The sequence below is a fragment of the Primulina eburnea genome, chromosome 16 (assembly GCF_022965805.1).
Source record: "Primulina eburnea isolate SZY01 chromosome 16, ASM2296580v1, whole genome shotgun sequence".
Lineage (NCBI taxonomy): Eukaryota > Viridiplantae > Streptophyta > Magnoliopsida > Lamiales > Gesneriaceae > Primulina > Primulina eburnea.
In genome coordinates, this window is record NC_133116.1 from 2,994,971 (window position 1) to 3,010,695 (window position 15,725).

The 15,725-nt window shown below is 33.4% G+C and overlaps 2 protein-coding genes and 1 long non-coding RNA gene across 5 annotated transcripts; 1 reads left to right on the plus strand and 2 right to left on the minus strand.

Moving 5' to 3' along the window:
- Positions 1-773: 773 nt before the first annotated feature.
- Positions 774-1,400, minus strand: LOC140817572 (uncharacterized). Its single transcript, XR_012114807.1, has 2 exons — positions 1,157-1,400; positions 774-1,018 (listed from the first exon to the last, which is right to left on the minus strand). It is a non-coding gene; the product is annotated as an uncharacterized lncRNA (long non-coding RNA).
- A 2,011-nt stretch (positions 1,401-3,411) lies between these two features.
- On the plus strand, positions 3,412-4,196 carry LOC140816706 (uncharacterized). Its single transcript, XM_073176122.1, has one exon. The coding sequence runs from the start codon at positions 3,631-3,633 to the stop codon at positions 4,126-4,128; it is 498 nt and encodes a 165-aa protein (XP_073032223.1). The 5' UTR covers positions 3,412-3,630; the 3' UTR covers positions 4,129-4,196.
- Positions 4,197-5,099: 903 nt separating this feature from the next.
- Positions 5,100-10,265, minus strand: LOC140816957 (65-kDa microtubule-associated protein 3-like). Of its 3 annotated transcripts, none has more exons than XM_073176480.1 (13): positions 9,988-10,265; positions 8,995-9,082; positions 8,683-8,889; positions 8,035-8,283; positions 7,722-7,931; positions 7,497-7,652; positions 7,215-7,365; positions 6,974-7,119; positions 6,800-6,887; positions 6,604-6,677; positions 6,437-6,511; positions 5,992-6,271; positions 5,100-5,754 (listed from the first exon to the last, which is right to left on the minus strand). In XM_073176480.1, the coding sequence occupies exons 2-13, from the start codon at positions 9,058-9,060 to the stop codon at positions 5,303-5,305; spliced, it is 2,154 nt and encodes a 717-aa protein (XP_073032581.1). In that variant the 5' UTR covers positions 9,061-9,082; positions 9,988-10,265; the 3' UTR covers positions 5,100-5,302. The 3 variants fall into 3 exon arrangements, with proteins under 3 accessions (XP_073032581.1, XP_073032580.1, XP_073032579.1); XM_073176479.1 differs by having other exon boundaries at positions 6,974-7,125; positions 10,030-10,264; XM_073176478.1 differs by having other exon boundaries at positions 6,974-7,125; positions 9,988-10,264.
- Between the last annotated feature and the right edge of the window lie 5,460 nt (positions 10,266-15,725).

Here is a 15,725-nt window from a genome sequence, read left to right on the forward strand (position 1 = left end):
ATATAAGAATAAATGTGAATAGTTGAATATATTTTGAGTAAATTAATATCTTAAAAAGTAAGTTGAACTGTTAAGATAATTCGGCGATAATTTTCAATTTAACTTGGGATTTGCGATTGTTTTAAGATCCTTGACAGTCAAAGCTTCTTAAATTAATTAATAACAAATTAATTATTAATATCGGAGCGAGCTCGAGCAACGGGTGGCATGACATAGGATTTTGTTTTTTCATATTTTGTTTATTTCTCAGTAGAATTCATTCATCGAATTAGTTGTTGAAAACATCAAAATATTAAATGAAAAATTGGGATTTTGGTCAGGTAAGTTGTTTTCGTTTTTTTATATTTATGTATTTTTTTAAAAAATTTAGTTTTCATTCAATAACTTATATGGTTTGGATTTTGGTCATTTTTTGTCAAAATCATTAAATCTAACTAATATTAATAATTTGACATCGATATTTTCCTAACTAGCCCATGTAGCTATGATAAAACTATATTACATATAACAAAATTTCTCTTTAAAAATCCATATAAACAAAATGAAATTTTTTCCTTTTATTTTGAAATATCGGGTGTCGAACGATTTATTTTTTGCTTAGATGAAGTTTAATATGTGTAACATGAGTTTTATTTGAAAATAAGAGTCATGTAAGAGAGAATTGATGCCATATAAGCAATATTGGTTTACTGTTTTCCAGTTAAAAAAATATTACTTTTTATTGTAAATATAAACAAAGTTCTCATAAATAAATATAAGTGAGACTGTTTCGATTGACGAGCTTGTTGAAACTTTGATTTAAGGCCTCAAGAGCACATAAATGAACAACCCACTGCTCGACACAAAAACTCCTGTTGAAACTTTAATTCCTGGATTGTGATGAAAGCTTCTAGTCTTACCAGGGAGATCAGAAATACAGCACATGTGAATGAATGACTACGAATCAGCGATTGTAACCTCAACCTCTACACCAGGTTCTATACTGATTGAAGTGATCTGCTTAACAACGTCTGGGGAGCTGAAAAGGTCAATCGCTGTAAGAATAAATACCAATTATGCCGCAAATTCAACAGTTTAGAGAGTAATACTTGCATCGTTTGGATTCATCAAAAAATCGAATAAAGGAAATTAGTTCCTGTATAACCAACCAATACACCTCAAATTGTGCTCCATGACCTCATGGGAATGAAATTGCTGAAAAGTATAGTTACCAATTGCCACAGAGAGAAATGTATGCTCAAATGCTACCGAAGGTCGAGAGAAAGGGCGGCGATGGCGGGAGGATTGGTGACTCGCAGTTTACGCCAACGGTGATGATTATGATTAATATAATTAAAAGCACTGGGCCTAGCTCGAACAGGCTCATGGATGGGAATGGGCCTAAAATTTCAAATCTTGCCCATTTTTACTTTATTACTTCATCTTAGATTGTCATCTTATGAAGAAATTAGGGTGAATTTTAGGTGCAAAAAAATCACGAAGTGTCACTAGTCCAGACGCAAGATTCGAATTCGTCCTGAGTCTGAAATCACGAAGAAGACCGTTAGATGGCGGTCGGGAGGGTGTCCTGGCGTAGCCCTTCCGACGCTCAAGTCAGAGACTGAGTATATAGCTGGGGAGCAACTAAGGGTGCTGCTGAAAAACAATATAATGAATGAATTATCATACGCTCAAACCTGGTATTTATAGGAGAATACTTGGGTCTGTCATGGACCTGTATTCTATTTGGGCTAAGGATGAGCCAGAGGTAACGAGCACCACATCCATGAGATATCATAGGGGAAAGCAGTTCAAGGGTTGGTGTAAATTCAAACTTTTTCCAATAAATTTAAGAGTGAGTTGGCCTCAATGATAACTTGTAACGCGATTTTGTTGATGCTTTGTGGAGGATTGTGGTGAAAATTCTCTATTTGTTCTGTAACATGTTGTTTGTGTTTTGTTATTTATTTATGGTAATATAAGCTTCATTCAGGCCAAATTCAGTCTTTAAATTTATTGAAAAAAGTTTGAATTTAGGCCAACCCTTGAACTGCTATCCCCTAATATCTTCATAAGCTGACAATCTAAAAAAACAGCAATGGCTCCGAGTTGAGGGGCATCACATACAGCCTTTCAAAATGCACACTGATAATTTAATAAAAATAAGACAGGTAATAAAATAAAAGCACCAAATATTATATTTTGTGCTCTGGATCGTATTATACTTTGCTTAAACAAATCTTGTTTGCACGAACTATAAAAAATAAAAACACCGAATATTATATATAAATCACAGAAATAAATTTATTATTATTTTAAAAAAAATCAACAATGAATTATTTTATTCATTTGTCATTTGATATATTTTTTTCAAAGAGAAAAATGAATCAGATGATTTATATGTGCTTTACTGTATTTTACTTGTATATAATGTTTGGTACATTTAATTTTTTATAATTCGTGCCAACGGAGTTTGTTTGAACAAAGTGCAGCACGATTTGAAATATCAAATATAGCAGATCATTTCATTCTGAAATAAAGATACATAATCAACTAGTATTATATCTTTCGCACCAAGAGGACCTAATAAAATAGATCAAGTATTTCATATGAATATTCACTAAAAGCACCTCCAAGTTAGCTACTCCATTTGGCGGTGAAAATTTTATTAACTCGATCCCCTCTTTTGCTGTGGATTAGGTGGTTAGCTTTGTGACTTAGTCCTGGCTCTTATTCATCCACAAATTAACTTCATTGGGAAGCAAAATCATTTCAATCGCAACATTGCGAAGGTCTTAACTCCATTAAATGATTCAAATCCTATTTGGTTTCTAATTTTTCAGAGAGAGATACAATCAATATGATTGTTAAATCCGAGCCATGAAAATTCAACATTCAGCTTTTATGTAATTTAATTTGAAATCGTTCAAACCAACATTTATCGAGTTAAATTTATCTTTCCAAATCAAATCAGTCAATCCAGACACAATTTTTTTTTAATACATATTGGAATTTTTTAAGGTTCATCAATTTACTCTATTCTGTGTGAAAATAACATCATCATTATTTAAAATTAAACATTTGAAGATATATATGTGATTAAATAACTTATCTGTTAGAAAACCATAAAAAATTGACGTGGGCATATATAAAGGGTGGTTCCAAAACATTTAATCAGCCAACTTATTGCTCGCAATTCATTAATTATTTTTAAAAAAAAAATTCTCTTGAGATCGTTTCATAAATTAATTTTATTAGATAAATATCCAATCTGATCTAATTCATGAAAACATATTAGTTTTTATGTCAACAATTTCTTTTTTATTATATGTATGAGTCGAGTTGGCCCTCTCACAAATAAAGTTACGTGACACTCTCTCACGAAAAACTAACTCACTTGTTTTATATTGGATTCATATATAGACACCCAATTTATTTTATTTCAGAATCCCAATTTATTTTATTTCAGCTTGCACCTTACACCTTTGACTTTTAAAGCTTCTGAGACACATTTTTTCTCATCCAAACAAAACCCTATAAAAAATGCTTGATCCATTACCAACATTTCCATTCAAAAATCCTCTACCCAATTCCTGTTAATACTCAAAATATTGAATATTCACTCACCAATTTCCATCAAATCCAAAGAAAATGCTGGATTCCACACTTGAATTCTTCACCTTAGCTGCATCAAATTCCCTTGCTGTTTTCTGTTTCTGCAACCTCATCATTGGCATTATACTGGTGAGTGGCAGCTCAAAACCCGACGAAAGCAGCCCTTTTCTCAGCGATGAAAATCTCAAGAAAGATGCTGCTTCTTCATCGGCTGATTCCATCAAAGTGAACAAAGAAGATCGATTATCATCTGTCGGCATGGCCGATGAAAACAGGCCTTTTCTGATCACTCGTAATGTCGAAAATTTAAAGGAAAACACAGTTTCTTCGTCTGAAAAGGCTAACGAGTCGATGAAATCTAACCACGATGAGGAAAAGTTGTGGTCTGTCAGCATAGCCATGGATGATATTATCATCGAAGAAGAAAGCGATGCTGACAAAGAAGAAGATGATGAATTGAGAGAGAGAATCGAGGAATTTATTGCGAAAACAAACAGGGGATGGAGGGATGAAAAACTCAAAACATTTTCTTGATTTGTACACTTTTGGACTCTATGGTTTATTCAGTTCGTGAACAAAGAAGATCGATTATTATTTTAAAATATGACATTCGGTAATGTATTTCAATTATAATCTTGATTTTATTTTTTCAAAATATATTAGAGTTATATCTGTTTCTTGTCTCCATCAAGAAATAAAACTGACCGAGCTTAAATCAAAATATCGAAAATCAGGTCTATTTTTCCAAATATCCCAACAATCTTGATTTAGAATATTGGAGTATTCATTAGTCTGATATGATATTTTGAGTAGCTATTTAAATTCAAAATAATGTCAGTCATCAACTGCTACGTCTTCCCGCACTATTATACCATCACACGCGAGCAACACACATTTCACTCTCCAAAAATCTATGGCTAGAAACTTCCAATCTATTGAGGAATAGATTTAGAGTATTTTGGAAAGTTTAATATTAAATTATTTTCAACTTTCTGTTTTTGTTTTTTTCTTTAGTCCAGATCACAAGCAGAAGAAACATAGCTTATCTTGCTTTGTTGTGAATAAATATCTGCAAGTAGTTATCCAATTTGCATCAGCAGACAAGAAGATTTTATGAGTTCACAAAGATAATAATTTTTACTGTACAAAATAATATTATTTCAAGCATTGGGAGCTCAATTTTTTTTATACACACACATAAAAAAAATGCATATTCCAAAAAGGAAAAAAAGAAACTTTATTTTGAGAGATAACAAACAATATCACTCAACATTGAGATGAATGGATCGAGTTTGCCCATTGGCTTGTGTTACAACAATAGTTGAGATGAATGGATCGAGTTTGCCCATTGGCTTGTGTTACAACAATAGTAGTTGATGGATCGAGTTTGCCCATTGGCTTGTGGCACAACAATAGTAGTATAGGACTAATATTCTGGTGCACAGTTAAAATAAAAAATTGATACACAAGATAAATAACATCCATGCATTCTCCGAAAACCAAAAGACCGACCAGTAACTTTTGATAGAACTCACGTTGGATATAGAACTAGAGCAAATTCAATGTTTCAGTCCATGCTCATTTGTACATAGACTATTACAGGGGTGTAAAGACATTTGAATTGACTAAACACCCCATGATTCACACAACCCAACGCAGAATGAGCATGATCTCATCAGTTTACGATATCACATTCAACAATTCATGCTCATGTCACAATCGTAGAATGTAATGATCTGGGAAGTACAAATCCCGCTCTCCTCTCCTCAAACGAATATTCAATCTCTTCTTCAATTGACTTGTCTGTAGGAGCTGGTGTTAAACCCGTCTGCATTGGAATGTACACTGTTGAGGGCGTGGAAGGTACCGGGACTGGCATTGTTTGGGGCGTCCTATTTTCTCCCTGGGTTGTGTGGAGAATCTTGGGAGGAGTACCGAACTGTGTGTTGTTGCTTGTTGTGAGAAGAGTCTTCTGCAACAATTCACTATGTTTTTTGTGTAGATCTTCCAACATATTTGTTGCATTGGAGTTTGATGAATCCGTGGAAGAAATGGGAGAGAATGGTTTCCGTGTTATGGGCGACTCAAGATCCCAAGCATTTGATACATCGAAAGGATGAAGCTTCAAGGGAAGGCCAACTATGTCCAAACCTCTACCCCCTGAGATCAAAAAATAAAAAAATATTTACACTCTGGGAGAATTTTGTCTACGACAAAATACCATTCATCCATCCATACACGAGCTACATGCCATGTTTGGGAACCTTATTCTTCTTACTAGACCTTTTCGCCAAGTTTCAAAAACCTTATTCCCACGTCTTGATGTTTTAAGACAATAGTAGTGATGTCCGTGGAACTAAAAGGAGCTTTAACCAGAAAACAGAGGAAAAACTTTACCGGAAGACAGAGCAGCTGCAAAGCCATCGTCTCTAAAACGGTCCAGGTTTATACGTTCATTCTTTTTGGCAGTGCATGCATTAGGAGTAGCTTTTGCAGGGGGCAGATCAGGTTTATGAGTCTGAAGCACGGGCCCTCCAAGAGAAAGTCTTCTATTGCTTGGGCCGCCATATGACAATCTAGATCCTTTTTTTGCACTTGGGTTCTTCATGGGGCTTGGTTTTGAACCATAAAGAACCTCCTGCTCTGTCAGTAACTGCCCTTGAAGTTTCTTCTCGTTCTGATGTGAAAAAAATGATAGACACCAATACCAGTGTGAGAGAGATTTAGTAATGGAGATGAAAAGAGATGGTGAACGGGTAATAATGTCCTTTTTCTTGAGAAGTCAAGAGTTCTGGTGTTTAGCTAGAAATTAAAATTTAAAAGGTACAAGCCGTATGCATACCCTTTGTCTTCTTTGCTCCAATTCTTTTTCTTGCCGTAGACCCATATATCCTTCCAGCATAGAAAGAAGGCGAACCTAGAGAGCAAATGACAACCAAAGGTAAATTTTACCCAAAAAAATTTAAGGATTGATAGAAAAATTACTTGTGATAAAAGGGTAACACTTACACCATCGTAAATAAAATATGATCCTTTCTCATTTTCCCATGCTACGATCTTTGAGGCCAATGTATCCACCATTGCTATTCCACAAAATTATGATGATAAATATATTATCAAATTCAAAAATGCATTAGCCACATTTTTCACTGTAGGGGGTACTAAGAACAGAAGGCTCTTCTACTAATGCATGGTGTAAATATACCTGGAAGTTTATTGACCAACACACGAGCTTTTTCAGCACGTCTTAGAGTAAGATGAGCACCCCTCCCAGCATTATAGCGGTTATCATCCTATGTTGAATAAAACTAAAAGTTATTTTGACTAATCTAATGGTCAAAACTCATTTTGTAATCAACAGCAAATTGTAGAAACAAACCCTATTATACTCCTCGAGCCAGCTCTCCTCTTCACATGCAGCAATCCACTTCTCAACCTTTTCTAGGATATCTTTCCTGCTGAGAGCTTCCTCCTTGGCCCTAGATATTTGAAGCTCAATTTTCTCTAGTACACAAGCGGCATCAACTGCTCCTTCAATTGATCAAGAAACTAAAAAATGAGGATGCAAACGAACTTCTGAAGGAAAGATTGACAACTGTGTTTCACATAAAAGAAAATACCAGGCTCAATTACAGTATCCATTGCTTCATCTGTTTCTGGAATAAGATGTGTTTTTCTATGAATATCCTCTATCTCTGCTTTCTTTTTCAAAACAAGCTCTTTCAATTTTCTTGTTTTCAACTCTTCCAACCGGGAAACTTCCGCCTTGACCTGCCACAAACATGATTTAATTACTTTCAGAACCAATATACATTTCAACCCTCAATTGAAAAATAAAGTGAACCGTCAAAGTAAGACAAATTTATACAATCATCGACCCCAAATAAAAGACCTAGACTCACATGATTTATGAAGTTGACAGAAAGCATCTCAGGTTCTGTTATCTCCTCTTCTGCAGCAACTATGTTACAAGTGACCTGTTGAACTATCTGTCGCTCTTCAACAGGCGTGTCCATCAATTTCCAGAGCTCCAGTAATGAAGTAGTGAGATCTTGTAACTATTAAATTTCAGAGTTAAACTGCCTAGATTACAACACAAAGGGATATCGTTAATCTAAAATATTCACCTGCTGAATTCTCTGTATTTTAAGTTCTTGCAGTCTTTGTATAGAAGTTTCCAACTGCTGCAAGGTATGATCGCTAATACTTTTTGAGCCTTCCGATTCTCCTAAACTTGGGTGAATCTCACTCACAGTTTGTTTAAAATCTAAACCAAGGACTGAGCACAAGGTATAAACAAGGTTCAAATAGTCCACAATCTGATTCAAACGTGCACTCTGAAACCAAAGGTCAGAAATAGAAATATCACACATACAAAAGAGTATCAGAGGGGAACAAGAAAACCATGTCAAATTGATGAAGGTATTTATGAAGGACAACCTTTTCTTCTTGAAGTGCTTTAAGCTCTCTGTGCACTTCTTCGAGCTTTCTAGAAGACAAATCTGTTTCATCTACATCTGTATTACTAAAAGTATACCCTCCTGAATAGATCTCATTTTTTATCGTATGTAGCTCCTTTAAGGCAGCTATAATTTGATTCTTCCTGTCACATTTCCTGTTCTGCATCTCCTCTATCTGTGGAAGGATAGCTGTGAGTTCAGCTTTCAGGCTTCTAGGGTTTTGATCAGCCTGCACAAAAGACCAGCGATAATGGTGAGATAATATCCATGGTCAAAATTTTAATCTTTTTTCTGTAGTTACCTATTCTCTGCGGGGGTAATGTTTATCAAAACATATATCAAACTCATGTCGATCTTGAGAGCTAGTTTTCAGGAAATGACTTTTAAACCACGATATCTCATAGTTAAGGTCAATATGAGCTCATGCTATAAGACTCTACGCCTCTGCCCATAAAAAACTGTGTAGGACTATAATACTGATCAGCAGTTGAAACTGAATAATTTTAACACAAACGTCTAAGTTATTATGTTCGTACATTCACAACCGAAGGAACAAAAATGCATATCGCAATGTCATTATAAAATAATTACATGAATGACTCAGAGCTTTTAACTTCTTAAGCCTTACCTGCCTAGTGTGCACTGGCATCTCTCCCATTGCAGAGCAGATTGCAGCAAGCTCAGCTTCAGCATCAGCAATTGCTAGCCTTAGCTGAGCTCTATCTTTGTTAGCCTGATCTACTTTTCTTCGGTACACCTCCATACATTCTTGTTCAAGTTGAAGCAACATTCTGTCCCTTTCGGAAGCAGATTCACCAACCTCGTCCCATATTATCTGAATAGTTTACCAGCAACACATTGGATAATAACAGTCAAATAGATAAAGGAAATCAGGAGGGGTAGACGCCATAAGCAAGTGACAAATTAACGGTGAGAAAACCTGCAATTCTTTTAGTAGAGTTCCGCATGATGTTTCCAGATGCGAAAGTAGATTCCTTTGACCCATCGAAATTTTAAAGTGGTTATACCTGCCACAGAAGCCATATATTAGTAAGGTCATAAGCACAATAGATATCATACTCTATAACTATCGATTATACAACAGTGCTTTTTGGGTCGGGAGGATTTTTAAATGCATTTGAATCACGTAATCTTTAATCCATCAATTTGATACCAAGGACTCGATATCTTTCAGAAAAGATACAATAATTGAAAGCCATAGAAACGTAGCAGTTTCTATCAATTAGCGTCACAGACTCTTGAATGAGCATCAAAGTTTTTTGATGCAATGAATTTCCAAATGCTTACTATTCTTTGATGATTTCCTTGCTTGTACGTAGCAAACTGAAATTGTGTTAAATCATATGCACCATGTTGTGAAACCAAAAAAATGCATATTGTTAGTTTGTTTATTTATTTTTATAATCTTCCGGTTCTCTTCATCCGGACAGTTAACAGAAAAATGAAAACAAGAACAACTAAAGTTCGATGTGACAATGGCTCAACTGGCATTTACTCGAGTAAAAATAAATAAAAAGGTAGACCCTGTCTGTCTTGACTCAAAAGCATATATTGTATATGATTAGAAGCTAAATTAAAAGCCCTAAATGATTTCACTAATAGAAAAACGTCAGGTATCAAATATTATTTACACACCCCCACCCCCCGCGTCATCTCAAAAAACTAAAGCTCAGATTTTTCCAGGTCAAAAACCGTCGTACTTGAAAATCGAATTAGAAAACGAACCATGAACTTTTGGCCTCTCCGCACCCAAAACAACCCTCGTCTGAATTATTACCTCATAAAACTGAATACACAATTTCCAAATTATATGAAAATGTGTTCACAGGTTCGCCAATTTTGTTTCATTCCCAGCATAATAAAAATAACATTAAAAAAAAAAGAGAAACTAAACATAGATTCAACAGCATACCTTATATATAAACTAGAGGAGTGATTAAAATTCTTGAATTACCGCAGTTCTGGAAAATGGATCCGCGAATTTGCGTTTTGAGGTGAAGCGAGAGGGAGAGAATTAGGGAGCTGGAGTTTCGAGAAATCTGACCGTTATAGATGAGACAGAGAGGAGGGTGGTTAATTATAGTGAAGTGGAAAGGAGATTTTCAAAAATTTCAAGCCACGGCCAAAAGTGATTTAGAAGGAAAATTAATAATCGTCGGTTGACCTTGGCCAGGTGACTGTTACAACTTAGAAATGGTAATATGAGTTAATGACATTTTTCCGTCGTCGACGAACATGTAAAAATTTGTGTGAGACGATCTCACAAATCGTATTTTGTGAGACAGATCTCTTATTTAGGTCATCCATGAAAAAATATTATTTTTTATGTTCAGAATATTACTTTTTACTATGAATATCGGTAGGATTGACTCGTCTCACAGATAAAGATTCGTGAGACCGTCGCACAAGAGACCTACCCCAACAAACATAGGAATATGCAAACTACCTTAATCATGAGTATATCATGTATTGAATTTATGTTAAATTCTTTTCAATTCAAGTTCGGAAATAGTTATGATAAGATTTGAAGAGTTTTTCCATGTGAATAATTGGAAAATCTAATCTTTTCAATTATGATACATCAATGGCTTCCAAGCTTGTCTTTTGAGAAGATGACAATGTACATATAGAAATAAGAGTTCACAAGTAAATCAGTTGACCAACTAATCTTTTAAATAAAAAAAAAAATACTTACATTTTAGCTATTATATACTTAGTTTCATTTAGTTATATGCAACATCATTTTATCACGGCAAGAAATCAAGAACATAATATGAAATTACGAATGCAAAATAATCTTAAAAAATATATACCTGTATTCTAGCTATAATATAATATAATAAAAAAGTTCTTTTATTTAGAAATTTTCGAACATTTCAAAACCAAAAACTACTAATTTTGGAGAGACGAATAATTAATTATCTCTCTTCTCCATCGTACCATTATCCTTAAATTTCTTTTAAGTAGCCAACTTGTAATTTCAACTAGTTACACTTGGTCTAAGCATGCGTTAATGTGACTACACAATAGATTTGTATAACAAATTAAATTAATCGTATTCAAACTTACTTTACAAAATGGATGTTTAACTCAAATTGTTACACGAGTATATTTTAATTTTTTATCGACTAATTTAAATACTTCTCATAATTCATGTGGAATGAGATAATTAATAATAATGATAATTTGAATGACGCAATCATGTAATGCTCGATTTTTAAATTTATATTCTATATTCTAACGAATATTTCTTCTCGGAAAAAAATAAATAAAAGTACAACTATAAGAACATATTTAAATTAGGAAAAACTATATTTTTATAAAAGAGAACCGATTTAATGCATTCTTATCTTGAAATGGAATGGCTCACGTTCGAATCACCAAATAATTGTACCTTGTACCAAAATGTCGACGGGTGCGGACAGTTAATCAACAGGTGATAGCAAAGAGTTCAATGCACCTTCTTTATCTTTACATGTCTCCTACTCCGATTCTGAATATGGGGGACAAGTTGTCTTATAATGCTAACACAACCCACCTTTATGACTTGTGGTGAGACATGTAAAGAGGCGCATGGATCATCATCCCCGGGGTGGATCCAAATCGCCTCTCTGAGTTAAAAAAAAATGTAAAAAAACATAATTCATCTTAAAAAGTATTATTAGATCATTGGACTCGCGTGATCTTCGTATCCATTAGTTCTTTCATATACATTTTCCACTTAAAAAAAGGAAGAAAGAAAATGATGATGTCTCATACCAAAGCACTTCTTTGAATTTGGAGTTGCAAATTTCTTTCAAGATAGTGCCTTTTGAAGTGGGATCCTAGTAATGAACACTTACCTTACATGGCTTCCCATCAAAGCCAAGAGTGTGAAGCAAAATGAGTGTGAGATAAGAAGATCCCCCGGGGAAATTGATTGTGATTTTGACATTAAATTGAGCCTCACATTTATTCAAATACCTTCAATGTCAAAATATGGTCTCATTGTATTGTGCTACATTTTTTGTCACTTCCACTTGTGATTGGCATATATGGATAGACACTAAGGTAAAATGGGGTTTGGTCCATATACCTTTTCCGGTTGGAAATATAAAGTATTGTTTTGACAAGTAGATTTATGGTTTTTCTAGTGAAAAAAATGAGCATCAATCTCTACAACTTGATGTTATGTTTGAATTGAGTGATATATATATATATATATATATATATATATATATATATATATATATATATATATATATATATATATATATATATATATATATATATATATATACATACATAGAGGATGGAATAGTATTCATATATATTCAATTTTAAAAACACCCAAAAACAAATATGATGTATTTAGATTAGGAATTTCAAATCTTTCAATCTAAAATGAATCCTTAATATAACATAATGAATTATTCTCATTCTTGCAGATGTTGATATACCAATTTTAATTTTATATTTTCTTTCTATTTCATGTAATGTCAATTGTTGATATCTTAGAAAGAGTCCTGGTCATTTTTGGACTCAGGAAGAGTTGGATGACTCAAGCATAGTAAGAAAGACCGGGAACTCAGAGCTTCTCCCGGGAGGATAAGATAAGACAAGTTGAGAGCCTGATTGGGTAAATAAATAGTACCTCATTTGAACCATCTCTAGGTACGTAACATTCTATTCATACAAGCCTGGGCTCTTAGTATAGCCCGAGCATCATAAGAAAGCAAAGATAATATATTAAGGACCCTGTCTCCATGGATCAGAATCTCCTCTGTGTCACATCATGGCTAGTCCCCGAGCATCTCGAGAAAGGTGTCTATTATGGGCCCACAGATATGGGTCATCATACATCGAAATCATCAGTATGTCAATCAAGTGCGTATAGTTGTCATGTGACAAGACTAGAGACAATATGTATTGTCAGTCATAACAGTGTCAAAAGGCAAGGCGTGAGCAATTGTTTAATCATGAAGAAGTGATCGTGCACTGAAAATAATGTCACCATTACATTCTCCCCTATAATACTCGGGTTTGTTCGATCATTGTATATTCACTTGACATTTTTCACATATATTCACTACATAGCTTTTTTTATTTCTTTTGCATGAATACTGACTGACTTAAGCGTCAGAGTGACTATGACAGAAATACTTTCGACGACCTACTAACGTTATTTTCTCTCCAAGTGCGCATATCAATTAGCCCGAGATCGCTTTGCCTGGTTGTCAGCATTCCCAAGAAAAGAGCCCGACCCGACTTGGTAAATTACCCACACGGTTCACCCAATTTACCTAAACTTCTTCAATGGTTATTGACCTTCAATGTAGCATAAATCACATGTAAATGGATGTGTTCAGCCCCCTTTTGAAAGAGGTACAATTTTATTGGGTTTGGGGAGATGGATGTTTCTGGACTATTTTTGTAATTGCATAACATTACATGTGTATTTTTTTAGTGGTTTTCTTTTGGAAGATTGCCATTTGATATGAACTTGACCATCAAATTAATGAGAAAACGTGGCCAATTTTGATGCATAAAATTTGTTCTTTCCTTTAGATCAGACGGATTCCACTATTAATTTTTTTCTTCTAATTCTTGTATATAAGTTCATATAAAATGATATTTCTCAAAATTTAGTTTTTTCATAAAAGATTTTGTGGATGATATATCTGAGTTTTGATATAAATTAAGTCTTCATTTTAAATCAATTATATATCTGCATCTATAAATGTACTTAAATATACTCTAAATTTACACCACCACCACGGCTTTATCTTTGGAGTAAGTCTTTTATGAAACAATCTCGTGAATTTTTATCTGTAAGACGGGCCAACCCTACCAATATTCACAAAAAAAAATTAATACTCATAACATAAAAAATAATATTTTTTCATTGATGACACAAATGAGATATCCGTCTCACACAAATTTTTATCTTGTGTTTGTTAGAATATCCAAATACATTTCCTAATTATTTTTATTATCATATATTTCCTAAGTTACATGCAAAGAAAAGTGATAATACATAGAAACTTTCAATTAAAAGAAAGTCGTGTACCCAGGTCCCAATGTTTCCACTTTTTCTCGAAATTAATGCCTAAATAAACAGTCTCCTGAGCTCAAAACATGTCTTATTTATTATCAACACCAACTTTTCTATTTTTTTAAAAAAATATTTCACCAAAAAAATAAGAAAAACACTAACTATGCTTTTTCTGTTGAAATAATATATTTTAATATGAAAAAGTAATAGTTGAATATTTGAATGTTGAAAATAAGAGTTGTAAAGTTAGAAATTTGTGTGTGATGATGTAGGTAATGATGTATTTTATTTTTGGATTACGTGTAATGAAACTCTATAAATAGATCTCTCATTTGTGAAGAAAATCACAATTGAGTAGAGAGAAAAATATTATAAAGTGTGTAGTTTGGTAAATTTTGAGAGTTTGAGATTTTTACTTTTTACCATAAATTTTTACTTTTTCACAACACGTTATCAGCACGAAGCTCTAAAAGTCCTACATACTATTCCAAGCTCCAAACAAAAGAAAAAGGTAACAAAAGTAATAATATTTATTTTACTGTTATTTATTTATTGTGTATTTATTTAATATACAATATAATGTTATTATTAGAAATAATAAAAATAAATTTTTCATAAACTTGTTATAAATCCTGGGAGGATGTTAAGACGACATCCCACACTCCCGGTAAGGGATACGACAAGTATAAAAGCCTATAAGGTTTTTAAACAAAATAAATTATGACACTCATTATAATATTATGATATGATATACATAATTATTTAAACATGTCTAATATTATATATATCATATTATTACCATAAAATTATACAAATACATACATTTATTTTTTGTACACCAACGGTCATAAACGGTAACAAACGGCTAGTTTTTGCCCTATAAATATCATCTCACAAACACATTCAATCACTCCAACTTTCTCTTATTCTCTAAAAATTATTCATCATCAAATTTTTCGAAGAAAAAAGAAGATGGCTTTCTCAAGGATATTTTTAATTATTTTGGTTATCATACTCACGAGTCTTGTATTTATCGGAGAATATCCTCCTCGTGCGTTTTCTTTATTTTTACAAATACTTGTACTTGTTGTTTATCCGTTACTTTGTATTGCAATATTTATTAACTAATAAAATGCATCGTAATTTTTTTTAGTACCACCATGTCAAATTTAACAAAGCTCGAATTTATTGCGCTCGATATCACGGGAAAGAATTATATGCCATGGACTCTAGATGTAGAAATGCATCTTGAGTCATTGGGTCTAAGCGAGACCATTAAAGAAAATGGCATATGCACGTCACAAGAAAAGGCAAGAGCCATGATATTTTTGCGTCGACATCTCGACGATGGATTGAAATGTGAATATCTGACTGAAAAAAATCCCATGGCTTTGTGGAAGGGATTAAAAGAAAGATTTGAACATATAAGGGAAGTTATACTTCCGACCGCCCGAGATGAATGGAACACACTGAGATTCCAAGATTTTAAAAAAGTCAGTGATTACAATTCGGCGATTTATAGAATAATCTCGCAATTAAAATTTTGTGGACATGAGGTCACAGAATCTGAGATGCTTGAAAAAACATTTTCCACATTTCATGCATCAAATATTACT